Source organism: Equus caballus, chromosome 1 (assembly GCF_041296265.1).
Source record: "Equus caballus isolate H_3958 breed thoroughbred chromosome 1, TB-T2T, whole genome shotgun sequence".
NCBI lineage: Eukaryota > Metazoa > Chordata > Mammalia > Perissodactyla > Equidae > Equus > Equus caballus.
The window spans coordinates 126,487,777-126,503,567 of NC_091684.1; the positions used below are offsets into that span (position 1 = coordinate 126,487,777).

At 38.5% G+C, this 15,791-nt stretch overlaps 1 protein-coding gene across 5 annotated transcripts in view; it reads right to left on the minus strand.

The window, feature by feature from the left end:
• Nucleotides 1–346: 346 nt before the first annotated feature.
• Nucleotides 347–15,791, minus strand: part of LOC111775605 (gamma-tubulin complex component 5) — a 48,436-nt gene continuing 32,991 nt past the window's right edge. For 3 of the 5 annotated variants that reach the window (XM_023652167.2, XM_070231885.1, XM_023652163.2), the window contains 10 exons: nucleotides 15,340–15,538; nucleotides 14,506–14,694; nucleotides 13,523–13,705; nucleotides 7,080–7,164; nucleotides 6,863–6,983; nucleotides 6,210–6,388; nucleotides 4,874–4,999; nucleotides 4,144–4,232; nucleotides 2,011–2,111; nucleotides 347–999 (listed from right to left, as the gene is read on the minus strand). In XM_023652167.2, the coding sequence (XP_023507935.2) occupies nucleotides 953–999; nucleotides 2,011–2,111; nucleotides 4,144–4,232; nucleotides 4,874–4,999; nucleotides 6,210–6,388; nucleotides 6,863–6,983; nucleotides 7,080–7,164; nucleotides 13,523–13,705; nucleotides 14,506–14,694; nucleotides 15,340–15,538 (1,319 nt within the window). In that variant the 3' untranslated portion in view covers nucleotides 347–952. Of the gene's footprint in view, nucleotides 1,000–2,010; nucleotides 2,112–4,143; nucleotides 4,233–4,873; nucleotides 5,000–5,086; nucleotides 5,253–6,209; nucleotides 6,389–6,862; nucleotides 6,984–7,079; nucleotides 7,165–11,196; nucleotides 11,505–13,522; nucleotides 13,706–14,505; nucleotides 14,695–15,339; nucleotides 15,539–15,791 lie in introns of those variants that run through there. The other 2 variants (XR_011424651.1, XM_023652159.2) reach the window with 2 other exon arrangements.

A 15,791-nucleotide genomic window follows, 5' to 3' on the forward strand; every position in this document is an offset into this window, starting at 1 on the left:
TCAGGGCTAGCAAAACAAAAAAATATTTTCTTGAGACCTGGAAGTAGCTGTTCATCTTCTGGCATTTGAAGGCCTCCTCGGTGAATTTCTTCCAAGACTTCAGAGTAAAGCCCCAGATCTGGGCTGGTTCCCAGGAGGGTTTGTTCCCAGACTTTGCCATCTGAATGCAGGAAATGCTGATGCTGCAAAATGATTGAGATTGGGTCTGAGGGCAAGAAGGCCTGGTGCTCAGCTCTGAGGCTACCTTGAGTTCAGAAGTTGTTCTTTAAAAATAAGTAGTAAATACAGTGCTGAGTCATAAGTGCTGGAGACATGCCAAGAAGCATACAAAGAAAATGTGGAAAAATTGAACGGTAAGCATGATTTTATTTAAGATATAACTTGTTCACAAAAATTGCTCAGAAATGTCAAATAATAAGCATGTACCAACAGATGGCCCTAAGTGAAGTTGGCTTTTACATTTATTGATATTGATTAAAGTTATTTTCCATTTTGGAACTTCCCAGGCACATAAAAATACATTTTTGAGACAACCAAATCTAAGACAACCTTTAGGGAAGACAGTATGTAAAACTCTACATAAAAAACTTCTGTGGCCAAGTAAAAAGAGAACTAAAGAATTTAACTAAAGTACTTTATTTTTCATATTAATAATTACATTTTCAAAAATGATACAATTCACATTATCAATAGCATAAATCTAGAGCTTAAAGTAGGAAATGTAACTGTAAACAGCCTATATACACTTTGCATTATTGATACAATTTTATACACATAATCCTATATACTATCCAATAATCTCCAGAGAAAAGACCTACAAATCTACTTGTCTAGACAGTAGACAACAATTTTTAAAATGAACCGAAATAAAGATTGCTCCTTCTCAACTGCATGTGGTGGAAATGCATATGTATGAAGATTAAATCTGAGATATTTATTACATTGAAGACATTTAACTCTGTTCCATGCCAGCCATGAGTGACAGTGCTAGAGATTCCACTGTGGGAAAAATAGAAATAAGGTTGGAAAAAAAATGGTTTAAAACATCTGAATAAGGCTTTAATAAATTCAGAACTGAAAGTATTTAAAGACTTTTCTATTTTTAATTAAAATATTGATTATTTTTAATGTATAATCAAGATGATAATCTTTACTAAGTAAAAATTCAAAAAGTAAGATTTATTTCTATTTCAGATCATTTTAATTTTGAAAACAAAAAGTTTGTGCGTTTCACTGAACAAATCACATTTGTCTCATATGTCATAAAACCATATGGGTCAGTTCATCACAAAATGCCATGTTCTAACCTACGAATGGAATCTACTTGCATAAGAATCACCCAAAGCAACAATGGACAAATGCATCCATGTTTCCTCTAACACATTTCTAACAACATTTTAAAAAACGTTTAGCTCTTAATGAATATATTACAATTTGAATATGCAGAAATAGGGAAAAGATTAACCCTGCATACTTTTCCAAAGAAAAGTCGTGCAAAGAGATACTATTTAGCTCTTTGTTTTTGCAGATTAAATAGCTCTCTTCTCCCTGTGACGCACCCCAGACGCTGCCTGCTTCACATACTGTGTTCTAAACTGTCAGGCCTGCGTTTCCTTGTGCAAAAGGCAGCCTTGGAAGTTTCTAAGTTGCTAAAAAAAACCCCTCTATCTTTGGAAAGGGAATAGTTACAAAGGTTATACATGATAGTAAAGGGCAACCAAAACCTATTCTACCATCTGCTTTATTCAGTAACAGTTCTAGAACCACTGCTGTAACAAATGACACGCCAGACAGCACGACCGTTAGTCTCAGTGTCTTACATCTGACATTCATTTGTTCCATTGCTATTCTCAAAAAACAGTTCAAAGCACGGCACAACTGTTGAGGGACCTTCCAGGTTTGCAATGGTGAAAAATTCTAATCTTCATGAGGTCAGTACCAAAACTATAACACACAGACTTAGATACAAGAAAATATAAAAACTGTAATATTTTAACATGGTGTACTCACGATGGGGAAAGGATCCTCTACAGACGGCTTTGTTTAAAACGGTTACAAGAAACATATGGCAGTTTTTAAAATCAGACTCCATTTTCTCTATAGATTCCATTCTAGGAAAGAAGGTAAATTTCAGTTTAAGAAGTGCATAAGAGGTCAATAGGTAGGCTACAAAATACCTTTGGAGTAATGTTAAATGTACTTCAGTTTAATTATTTAGAATCCTAAGTCTAAAGATTATAAAATAAAATATAAAATTTCCTGCTTTACTTTAAAATAAAAACTTTCCAAGTATCTGAAGGAAACGCTCAGCAGGATATAAAACTTCTGTTTCAGGATGGCACTGAGTCCTGGAGCTAGGATGACTGGGGATATTCCCTTTTCCATTTGACAGGCCTGTGTTTTTACTTTTCATAAGCATATCTTCTTTTAGAAATAAAGAACACGTTAAAGATATGAAATCGCAAATTTTAAAATTATTATAAAACTTTTTACTATGGGAAATCAGACATATATAGGAGAGAACTACTCAGTGGACTTTCACATGCCCACACTCAAGACGAGCAGTCATGCAGCCCCAGGCAGTCCTACATACACCCCAGCCCCACCACATTGAGAAGCAATTTGAGACATCACAGCATTTCAGTCATAAATACTTCAGTGTGGATATATTAAAGATAAAGACTCTTTTTAAAACAAAGCTACAATACCATCTGCTTAAAAATATTTAACAATGATTTTTTATATCATCAAATAATCAGTGGTCAAATTTCACATTGCTTTTGCAATTTTTCACTTTTCTGCTTTAAGTGTGAATCAGGATCAATTAATTTCCATAAATTGCGATGGTTCTTATACTTAAGTCCTCCTCACTCCCTGCTTTTTTTTTTTTTTTTTTTGAGGAAGATTAGCTCTCAGCTAACTACTGCCAGTCCTCTTTTTGTTGATGAAGCCTGGCCCTGAGCTAACATCCGTGCCCATCTTTCTCTACTTTATATGTGGGATGCCTACCCACAGCATGGTGTGCCAAGCGGTGCCATGTCCGCACCCAGGATCCGAACCAGCGAACCCCGGGCCGCTGAGAAGCGGAACGTGCGAACTTAACTGCTGCGCCACCGGGCCGGCCCCAACCTGCTTTTTTCTTACAAGTTACATGTTGAAGAAACTGAAGCAGTTCAATTTCAGCAAAGCATATGCAGCAGTATTATTATTTTCTCCTTCACCCCCCAGTGACATGGAAAGAGAAATATACTTTACACACTTTGAGACAGCAAAAAGCAAGTAAGAAATCTGTTTACATCCCTGCAATTATGAATTTTACCTACTATCTTAGTTTCTTCATTCAGAATATTTTGATATAGGCATAGGTTAAGATTTTTAATTAAATGAGCACTATAATGAACTCTTACCTCCTCAGTAACACTGACTAGTATCGCAACAACCAGGTCATCCAGGCTCGCTTGCACTTTTATTTCAGGGAAGTAATGGCAGCATTATCATTGCATTAATTTTATAAACAAGACAGGGACAAACTACTGAGCTGTACACTGAAGCTAACAGTAGAGGATGGTGCTCTAGATCAAAGAGGAAGTTCCTCCTCACCTGTCGTCTGACTGCAGGGCACCTGCCTTTCTATGTGGCAGGTATGAATAATAAACACTCTGAAAGTAAAGTACAACTTTGGACTATAATCTACCATGATGTAGAGAATTTGTTGTAAAATAATTCAGCAAGTATGTGGGTGTGGTTGGTGAACAAAGATGAGAACTGCTGCTGGTAACTGCTGAAGAGGGGTGATGGGTACCCGGGGTTTGTCTGCTGTTTTCTCTACCTCTGTGTATGTCTGAAGGTGTTCATAACAAAAACTTAACAAAATCTATAAAACAAAACATGCATGTAATCTAAGAATATTTGCTTGTCCTAATTAAAAGACGTCAGTTTTTATTGTTTTACCACTCATAAAAGAATTGCACAATTCTTGATGTGGCCTAGTTTAGGTGAACAAATTCAATTATTCAATTCTTTCCCTAAATACAAGTATATGTGACGTATGGCCTAGAGGGAAAAAAAGGCTCCTAGATGAAGCCAGTTAAAAGGTAAGGCAAAACAGTCATAGCACAGAGGTTCCACAGGCCACATACTTACCGCCAAGCCCCCAGGCCCGCCTGCCAGCCCTCTGCAAACATGAGAGCCAAGTTCAACACCTTCATGATGGCTTCCTTCACAAAGCTGACCTGGAGAGCAAAGCCACAGAGAGAATACTGGCTCTGTAACTATGCTTGGACACTGACACCAACACTTTTACATAATTTAAATGAGTCACAGAAAACCCTCATCAGTGCAATGACTGCCTCCTACATCATAAGGAAGGTTTCGAGGCTCTGAATAGAGTGTACTTGGAATTGGTCCACACATCTACTGCACCTGTGATAGAGGTAGCAGTAGTAGCAGAGTCTGACAAATAGAGTAAGCTACCACATCCTGGGATGGCCATTTAAATTCACCACTGAAATAGAGCAAGTCAGTCCAGTGGCTGTAAAAATGACTTAATCCCCTGAATTCACACAAAGCTGGACATGCTTCCTGACTAAAGCACTATTACTCCACAGCTACAGATACAATTTTCCAACTGAATCCAAGTGCAGTGCAGAGTGAGTGAAGACTGTCACAGTACAGTTCTCAACTGTTTCTTTCAGGTATAATTTCTGATAATATGGCACACACTTATAACTTCATTTGATCTGGTTCTTCCTTAAAGAATATTCTGCAGAAAAGAAGCTTAATAAGTATAAAATTCCAAAGCAGCGGGACAACTTCCCTTGGCCAGCTTCACTCCTGCCTTGGTGGCCAAGTCTGCAGGTGACATCTCATGTACCTTTTCTCTCAGCAAACATCGATCATGGATGGTTGACAAATATCTATAGTGAATTTTAATCAACTGATCTAAATCCTTGGCTTCCTCAACTTGATGTTGAAACTCCAGCCCCGTACTGTGAAGAATCTTGGAAGAGAAAGATGAAAAGTTAAATCAGCAGATCAGCAGACTACTTTGAGGACTTGTATGCCAGACACAAAACTTTTTACCAACCTCTTCTACTCCTCTCAAATTCCTCCTTCAATAATCACATCTGTAGAGTTTATAAAGTACCTTCTTTAAAGGTTGACGTTCTTATCTAGAATGATGGTGGGGCCAGTCCTTTAGGACACACCCTTCACAGTGAATAAATGCCTCACTTTGGACTAGCAGACTGTTCCTGGGAGGGAGGGGCAAATATATCAAACTGTATAGAAAATACATTGACTTTTTAAAAACAATTATCAGTTAAATTGAATGTATACATTTTCGTGAGTTCCACTGTTTGTATATTGGTCTTTCTTTTAAAGGAGCATAGATATATTTTAAATAGAAAACAAAAAACAAATTAAGCAAATACTTAAACTCCTACCATTTATTCTCAACAATTAAAGGCTTAGGGCTGGCCCTCTGAAGCCCACTAAATCACGGGAAGCAGAGAGCTCTTCTGCCATATGCACCCTATCTAAAACAAAGGCTTCGAAGGCTCACTTCACCCAAAGGAGGTGGTTTTAGAACTTATATACCAGAATGACTACAAATGAGGTTTTTTAAGCAAGCTTTAAACCACAAATGAGTACTATCCTCCAAAAATACTGCTACTGTTCAAATATCTGAACTCCTCTTCCAGACTTCCTCTAGATCTCATTCTAAGATGTATATGAAAAGCAGTTTCATTTACTTTGTAATGAGTTACTTCTTGTTTTTGAGGAAAAAAGTATATAATCAGGCTGTATCTTCCTCCTTACATACTACACCAGCCTGACGGATTCTGGCTGTTACTAAAAATTGGTGTCATTTTCCAGGGACAGCTGTGTCACCACTAACGAAATTTAAAGAACTATGCAGCAAATTCTGAAGGCAATTCGAAAAGAGGAGCTCTGGGTGTGCCTGTCCCAAGGGGTCACTGGACACGCGGGGCAGCAGTCTCTGGACACACATGCTCTGGAATATTTAAAAAAAATTCCCCCTGCTGCCATGTTATTTTATGATCAAATTTTTTATGTGTGCTATTTTCACATTTATAGTCTAGAAGTATTTTGTGGGCTCCTTTGTATTTATAAATATATCACAAATAATTCTCTATGAATAGCTGTATACAAGGGGACAGAACTGAGGCAGACACACAGACACGAACCCTGGTCATAATGTAGTTGTGCAAGCTGTTCACAAAGTGCATGAGCTTCACTCTCAAGAGGAACATACGATGAATCTGCTGTCTCACTGGTTCCTTTTGTGGTCCAAACTGAGCAGCTGTGTCTTGCTCACATAAAACTTCTTCTTTAAGTTGTGGTTTTTCAGCAGTACTAGCCAGTTCTGTAAAAGGTTGAAAGAGCAGAGTGGGTGGGAAGAGCATGTACTCAAACCCCAAACGCACACAGCACAGTCAACCCCACAAAGAGCACTCTGCCGGGTGTGCAGCAGGGACCCACCTCCAGGGTGTCTGGAAGGTGAAGCAGTGAAAAGTTCCCTGTGTCACTTTCATTATCACTGTGATTAAAATGTAAATGCAAAGTCCCGTTAACTTGTTATTAAAAATTTTTGCATAATCTATGAAGAATATTTTTTCTGGATAAATTCCTAAATCAAGTTATTGTATTTCAGATTGAATGTAGTATAATTTCCTGGTATTTCATTGAGGGAAGTTAATTCTGATGTCTGTAAAACCGCTGCTACAAATACATACCATTTGGGCACTTGAGTATACATTAAAAAATGAGCAAAGATCACCACCTCTTTTTCTCAGGGCTAAAATAAAATTGTGATTTATCTCTTGAAAACAAATCTTACCACCAAAGAGCAAAACATCCAGACTATATTTTGCCCACTTTATTTGCAATAAGAGAAGGAACACCTGATTATAAATTTTTTGACATTCCAAACTTATAACAATGTCCACAGGCCATGGGACCTATGAGAACAAAACAGAAAATTAGAGGAGAAAGTAACCTATTACTTGCAGGTTTTAATAGAAAACAATGTTCTTACAAAGAGATTCAGAACATACCTTGTAGCTCAGGGTCAGACCATCTAAAATATGAACAGGGAGTTTCTTCTTAGCTGTGTCAACATTTTCAAAAGTTATAGATAGACTAGATAAAGAAATTTTAGTTTTAGTTTGTGTGAAAGTACTATGCTCATATAAAAATGTTCTTTAAAAAAAATTAGCATTTTAACATTTATTTACATCATATTCCAAAAAAGACATTGTATTTCATAAAAGGAATACAAATATTCCAATAAAGCCATATTTTCCAGCATATATTCTAGAATAGGAATTTGGTTTTAGAAATAAGGAAGAGGGGCAAAGTTTTCAAATAATGAGTTTAGCTATAAAAGAGAAGAGATACTTAACAAGTGTGGTAAGTTAATTAGGAAAAAAAGACAAAGTCAGGGAAAAAGATACTATAGTTCCCCTTATCTGCAGTTTTGCTGTCCTTGGTTTCAGTTACCTACGGTCAACTGTGGTTTGAAAATATTAAATGGGTGAGACAGAGACCACATTCACATAACTTTTATTATAGTATGTTGTCATAATCGTTCTATTTTATTAGTTATTGTTAATCTCTTACTGTAGCCAATTTATAAATTAAACTTTATCATAGGTATGTATGTATAGGAAAAAAGGGTATATATATATAGGGTTCAGTACTATTTGTGGTTTTAGGCATCCATTGCAGATCTTGGAACATATCCCCTGAGGATAATGGGGGACTCCTGTATAATGATGATAGGGTGGGTGCTTAATTCTGGTAAAATTCAAGCAACAGGCTCAGAAGATGGACCCTCTGCAGAGGGTGGTGGAGAGGGATTGCTTTCCTCATCCTGAAGAGTGTGTGTGTGCAAGTGCATCGACGAGAACGGGGTCTGCTTTTTCCATTCTCTCCTAACGCAGGTTTGAATGTGACTCTCAATAGAAAGAAAGCAACCAACGTGCTGCATGGAAACGTCCCTGTGCCAGGCACTACATGGCACTTAAGTGTCCTTATTTCATTTAATCCTCAGAGTAGTCCTGTCTGGGGACTGAGAAATTACCTAAAACTCCCACAGTTATAGAGGTACCAAGCAATGATGCCTGGATGCCGACCAGTGAAGGTTTAAGTGTAAGGCAGAGGTGGGGAGTCAGCCTTACAACCAGTGATGTAAAGAGTGGCATGTGATTTATAAATTGGCCTATTCATTGCATGTCACAGGCACTAGTCCCAACATTCTTCAGCTGATAAGTGTGTTACTTGTGCATCCACTAATTACTTAGTAGGCACCTACTGAAAATCTTGTCAGGCACCATGCTAAGCAGGTGAAAGAAAGTCAATTCCTTCTCCTTCTCCAGGCGCTCACAGCCCAGAGGAAATATGCAGAGTCACCCTCCTGTCACTGAGCAGATGTGGGTGCTGCACCAAGCCAGGCCAGGCAGAGCTTTGCAGGAGAGCAGAGCACTGCCAGGCCATGCAAATGGAAGAGCAAGTAACTGGAGACAGCAGGACACATGAAGGCTTCTGGGGGCAGAGTACAGCTTTTGGGGAAACCAGAAAAATTCTGAATCCCTGAAATGTAAAGTGTGATAGGAGAGAACATATGATGTGTCTGCATGTGTAAGTGTATACGAAAAGAGGCTAGAAAAATGAGCCAGACAGTAAAGTTTTCTCTCTGACGAAAAGCAGCTCAGTCCGTCTGTTATGAGGTGCCAATGAGAAGCCTGAGTGTGAGTGGTGGTGGGAGTTGCTGGTTTATTGTGGTCACTCTGGTGCCCCTGTGGGGGTCAAGTGGAAGGGAGAGAGGCTGAGAGACAGAGATGGTTAGGAGGCACTGAGAGTTAAGGGGAAACATTATCCAGGAGGCAGAACCAAGCAACTAGGGATGTGTGGGAACCAGGAGAGAGGAAGGAATCTAGGGTGAGCCACAGACTGCCTTTGAGCACCAGGATGAACAGTGGTGCTTGACTAGAAGAAACAAAGGGTGGTTTGGGATGAGACAATAATGAGCTCAGTTCTGGATACATGACATTCGAGTACAGTCATGAGGTGCTGACTGTGTAGACACCTGGGCTAAAGGTACTGATCTGCAGGTCATTAATGGTCGCTGAAGCCATCAACATGGAATATAAGTGCCCCAGGCAGGAGTGCTGAGGCAGGAGAGTGAGAAGCTACACCAAGGGCAGGTGGAGGGCAAAGGGCCTGCAGGGAGGCTTCAGAAAGAGCAACAGGGACATGGGAGCGGTGTAAGGCGGGGGAAACTGGGAAGGGCAGGAAAGCAGTGCTGGCATTGATGCTGGAACCAAGGAGACTCGTGGGCCCGGACTCAGTGAGCCTGAGGGCACAGACAGGCACCTAGAACACATGGAAGCCATGGCAGCAGGGGTCCCCAGGGGTGGCTCATTTGTCCTGGGTTAATTTATGAATGGACTGCAATCTCAATGAAAATACCATCAAGATTTTTGTTTCGGTGGAGCTTGACAAGTTGATGATAATGTACATTTGGAAAAATAAATAAGAAAGAATGGCCAGTAAACCTTATTATTAAAATAGAATGCTACTAGCACATGAATAAACAGACAGAACAATGAAATAAGATGGAAAAATCTACAAAGAGACTCAAGTACATATGAAAATTTAATGATAAAGGGGAATCTCAAATAGGGGAAAGACGGATTTTTTTTTTAAAAGAAATAAATGATAGGAACCAACTAGTCATTTGGAAAAAGATAAAACTGGATCTATTTCTCATGTTTTTTAGCAGGATAAATTCCAAGTGGATCAATATCTAAATGTAAAAAAATCCATTCAAGCATTAGAAGAAAAGATGAGTAAATTTCTTTAGAACATGGGAGAGAGTAAAACTTTAACTATGATTTAAAATCCAGAACCAATAAAAGACTGATACATTATAAAACTAAGAAACAAACAAAAAACAATAAAAAAAAACTAAGAAACGTCTGCATGACAAAACAAAAACAAAAAATTGTTTTATCATAAGCAGAATAAAAAGACAAATGTCAAATTGGAAAACCTATATAAAGAGTTTCTAAAAATGCAGGCGCTGAAGACCAATAACGCGATGCTGACAGAAATGCAAAAATAAACATATCTAAAGATGACTAAACTCATTCATAATTAGAAAAATGTAAATTAAACTACACTGAGATACCATTTCTCACCATTAGACTGGCTAAAATCCAAAAGTCTGACAACATATTCTGTTGGTGAGGCTGTAGAGAAAGCCACTCTACATATTGTTGGTAGGAATTAGAAAAGATACAACCTTTATGAAGAGAAATTTGGTAACAGCTAGCAGAATTACACATGCTTTTACCCTTTCACCTGGCAATCCTATTCTAGGAATATACTGCAAATTTATATGGGCAAAAGTATGAAGTGAAATGTACAAGACTAGCCATTGCATACATGCACAGCAAAAGAATAGAAACCCACATGTCTACCCATAGGACAACTGGTTGAAAGAACACAGCGGAAAGCCCGTCAGCTGTAAAGGAATGAGCACAAGCTCTCTAGCCTGCAAATGGAGTAGGTCGGGATATATTTTAGTTATGTAAGAAAAATAAACCAGGTGTCAGAGAGTATGTACTACACGCTACCTTTATGTAATGTGAGGAGGAAAAGGAATACACAAACATATGTTTTTGGGTCCAAAAAATAAACACTAGAAAGATAAAACAAATCTAATAAAAATGGTTAGCAACAGGGAAGGGAGAAAATGGGCAGGAACAGGAATAGAAGGCATATCTCCCTAAAAGTACCTTTGTACCAGTGATTTTAACTTAAGAAAAATATGCTGTTTTAGTAAACAAGAAAGAAAATTCAATCAAGAAAAGAAAAAAAGCAATTTCTAAAAGCAGAAAAGAAACTAAAACAAATGAACTTGACCCTATGTCAAGGTGGTGGCATAATCACATAAAGAATTACTCCAAGTGACCTTGAAACACAGGATTCTGATGACTTCAAAGTATAGGAAGAGAAAATAATCACAAGCATGTTTTAAATTCTTAGTGGCCTTGTTGCTGTTATTGTTACTTTGAAATTACTACTACTTATTGTAGAATAAAACCAAAAAGCATGTTAATGTGTTAGCACTCATAGGAAGAGATACAAAGGAAAATCAAAGAAGTGAAATGCTGTAATCTTTAATATAAGTTGGAAATATCTACATGAACATTTTTCTGTTTCTACTTATTTCCTAGCTCCATCCACTGAGAGAGCCCAGAAGCAGGGACAATCCAGTACAGAGGAATACTCCGGCACCGAGACGGATGGCTTTTTAAGCCACCAAAGAGACAGGACAAGCGCTCGTGGGAGAGGCACACATGTTGGGGGCAGGAAGTGCACAGGATGAGCCTGGACATCCACTCTTGAAAGGATACTCTCTGAGATTACCACGGTCAAGTGAAGGGGTTCCCTCTAGGTAAAGATGGGACAGTCTGAGCAACAAAAAAAGGATAACTGTAATAGATTGAAACATATTAAATCTAACAAGATTCAAGAGTTTCTGCTGATAATGAAAAACATAACCTTCCCTAGCTCCCTCTGGGGGTTGCTGGGCACCAATTTCTTATTATGAAAAGAATCTAGGGGCTGGCCCCGTGGCTGAGTGGTTAAGTTCGCGCGCTCTGCTGCAGGCGGCCCAGTGTTTCGTTAGTTCGAATCCTGGGCGCGGACATGGCACTGCTCGTCAAACCACGCTGAGGCAGCGTCCCACATGCCACAACTAGAAGAACCCACAACGAAGAATACACAACTATGTACCGGGGGGCTTTGGGGAGAAAAAGGAAAAAATTAAAAAAAAAAAATCTTAAAAAAATAAAAAAAAAAAAAAGAAAAGAATCTAGCAGTTACCCTGCTTTTACTAACCACATAATTGATGAAAATTCTGCTTTTATGGAAGAATTAAAGGTAATAAAAGAATGACATAGAAATAAAAGGAATAATCTACTAAGTAGTAGAAAGTTGGTAACCTGGTGTGGTTGTGGGAAGAGAATGCCTTACCTGGCATGTAATGAATGTTAACCATTATCATGATGACTTTTGCAGGACCACTGAGGGAGCCAAGAAAGGAAGCCAAGCAGAGACATGGAACAGGAAAGAGGATGGCCAAACACTGTGGAAGATGAGCCTCTGCTCCACAGAGACGTGGCGGTACCAACCCCCAGCCCTGGCCAGTCGCTCAGCAGGCAGACTGACACCAGCAAAGGGCAGGTTAGCTCCACATCAGGGATAAGCCAATACAGGTTTCCTCCATGATCCAAAAGCTAGCTTTTACGAAAAACCTATATTTGTACCTGTTTTTGCTAACTGAAAGAAATCTGACAAGGATGTTCGCTTTTATGAAAAAAGGCAAAACGCAAAAACAGCGTTTAGCACTTTTTTTTTTTTAAAGATTAGCACCTGAGCTAAAATCTGTTGCAGATCTTTCTTTTTTTCTTTTTTCTTCTTCCCAAAGCCCCCAGGTACACAGTTGCATATCCTAGTTGTGAGTGCCTCTGGTTGTGCTATATGGGACGTCGCCTCAGCATGGCCTGATGAGCAGTGCCATGTCTGTGCCCAGGATCCGACCCCGTGAAACCCTGGGCCGCTGCAGCGGAGCAGTGAACTTAACCACTCAGCCACGGGGTGGCCCCAGCACTTGCTTTGCAGTGAGTCGTTACAAAGGCAGTGCCCACCAGGAGCAAGGCCAGAGTCGCCAAGCTCCTTCCCTGGGAACTACACTCAGGATCAAGGCGCCAGAGCTCTGCACTGTGTCTGTGAGCATCTGTGCTTTACCACAATTTATTTTGGTAGGTTATTTTTCGGGTCTGGGAACACTCAAAATTTTTTCCCATATAAATTAATGGCAATTGCTTTATCGCTTTACGCCATTTTGGCTTAAGAAAGCTTTATAGGAAAGTTCTACTTTTGGACAACAGGGGAAACCTGTATAACAGTTTTAGAACATGCAACTTCACCCATTAAGTGGCAGAATCTATTTCCCACCCCTGACTGGGCTGGCATGTCGCTCGGTTTCACCAACTGCATGTGGTGGAAGTGAGGGTCTGTGAGGCCTGGAGCTCAAGTTTCAGCAGGCCCTGAGGGTTCTGCTCTCACTGTCTTAGAGCGCTGACCGAGACTACTGTGTAAGGAGTCTGTGCAGCTGGCTGGAGGGCAAGGCACATGGAACCGAGAGATGCCACAGCCAAAGGCCAGCACTGACTCTAGTCACGTGAGGGAAGCCATCAGACTCTGAAAGGCTGCATGGTCCCATCTCATCGTCTCCTTTCGCTTAGTGGGCAAGTCATTTAGCTACCTGCTGTCTCAGTTTTCTAATTTGTAAAATAACATTAGTAAACTTCATAGGTTAGTGTGAAGATTAAATAAGGTAATATATATAAAAATTTATAGAAGAGTTGTGATACATGGATTATTTCATAATATTTTAAAATAAAAGTTTGCTCCTGTATTTTACCGTGAACTGTCTTCAGGATAACGTTGTCCTACTGCTTCTTGGAGCTGTACATTAAGAAATGACACATTCTGCCAGGTTTCCTTTTCTCTTATTTTATCAAAAATTGATGTGTAGAAGTCATACATGGTATCTCCACCTTCCATTAAGAAAAAATTTCTCATGGCCTGCAAGTACTCGACCAACCTGAATAGAGAGAAAATAAGTGACAGAAAGATCTTAAGCTCATCAGACAGGATTCTGGATCAGTACCAAGTATTGTATGCTACTATTTTTAGAGCAAACTGGTTTACATTCTACGTTTACTAAAATAAGAAATACTAACACCTCTTAAAGACATTTTTAATAATAAAAATGTTTAATTATCAGAAAGAAATAAATGATTTTTTCATAACATTGTAGAAAATTGGGCAAAGTCACAAAAGTGTAACAAAAAAAAGTTAATCCAAATCCTACCATTCATAGTGAATTTCCATCGTTAATATTTGGGCTATTTATTTCCAGTCTTGTTTTCTATGCATTTAAAAAAACATAGTTCCTATCATATTATATATCTTGCTTTTTAAGCTTTAAGAACATTTTACATTATTTAAAACTCTGTGTAAACATAATTTTTATGAACTTTATAAAGTTCATACATGATATTGATATGCCATATTTTAATATGGATATGCAATAATTTAAAGAAATAGTCATTCATTACTAAGTAATTTCATGTTTTCCCTTGTGATAGCAAACTCTATGATGGGCATTTTTGTGCAATAAGCTTTATTTCTTTTGGGACAGAGTCTCAGAAATAAATTCCACAACATAGTTAAGAAAACACTGATGGTTAATTGATTCTCTCAAAAGAAAACTGTTTACTGCATACCCATTTCCTAATATAATAAAAATTAACTTGAAATACAGGTTTTAAAATAATTCCAACAGTTCTTAAAGTATAATAAACTACTGATTACTTCCAAAGCTAAACGACTCCCTTATACCTGTAATCTTTTTTTAGAGTTTGCATGAGGTTTCCACAGCAATCTAGATACTGCTTGTCAATATGAGGATAGAGGCAAGATCTCAGCGTTAACTCAAATGTCTGGCACGTCACAGATTCTGATGATCTATCCACACATATATCTCCACCAGCAAACTTCTCGTGAAAGTCACTCTGTTCTAAATACAACCTTTAAGATAAAAATGTGAGTCTATTTTTTATGAGCTGCTTTCAACAGAATTCTCTTAAATCAAAACTCCAGAGTCCCATTTTTTACCTTTAGTCTTAAAATTACCAACTATTACAGAAACTATATTCCCCCAAAACTGTCCTTTCAGTGAACCAGTTGTTCAGTCACTTCTGCTTTAGTGTTAAGTACTGAGTAGGTCTTTCTAGCCATTAGGGCCACAGAGAGTGAATGATGGCCAAAGGCAATGGGGCTTTGTGTAGGTATTAATGACTTATTTTATGGGGCTAAAAGCACATAAGGGTCAAGACATATTTTAAGCAGAAGAAGGGTCTGACTCAATGTGTGTGTCTGAGGCCCACCTATGACCTAGATTTTCATGAGCATCTTCTGTACCAGTGAAAGCATTTCCCATGGGCCTAGGGCATATGATAGTCTGTGGACTTTCACAAACAACAAGGAGGACAAATTATACATCTGAAATAAGTGAACATAATATCTTCTTGTATTCCATTCATCAAGAAGGATAGGCTACAAAGGTTTTTATTTTTAAGACTGGAAAGCCCTACTTGGCAGAAATAAATAGTTGCTAAACATTGAACAGATTCCGCCATTTCAGTCATCGAAAATCTAGCAGGTGTGTATCACCTTGCAAAGTTAATTGCCAGCAGTGGATCATGAACGTCATCCAGTTCCAGATGCCTTTCAGCAATGGACTGAATCTTAATTAGGTTCCCTTTGGTCTCCTGCTGCTCAGTGAGGACTTGTGCAGTGGGTTCTTCCCCATGTCGAAGACGTGACTGTACAGATTCCAGAAAGAGGGTATACAAGCTTTTTCTTTCTGCATCTGGAACATAAAGAAATATGTAAGGTGAAGTAATAACATTAAATGATATTAAGTAATTGTATCTTAATATAGCCTGTTTTTTTTCCTTTGGCCTACGAGTGTCTATCCCTGTTTCATTACCTTTACAGTATAGCACAGCTAAACATTTTACATCCTCTGTTAGACAAGTGCAAAGTTCATGGTTAAACACTCAAAGCATAAGTTAATTTTTTGCTGAATAGAGTAATATCCTAAGCAGGATGCTTGAAAGTTA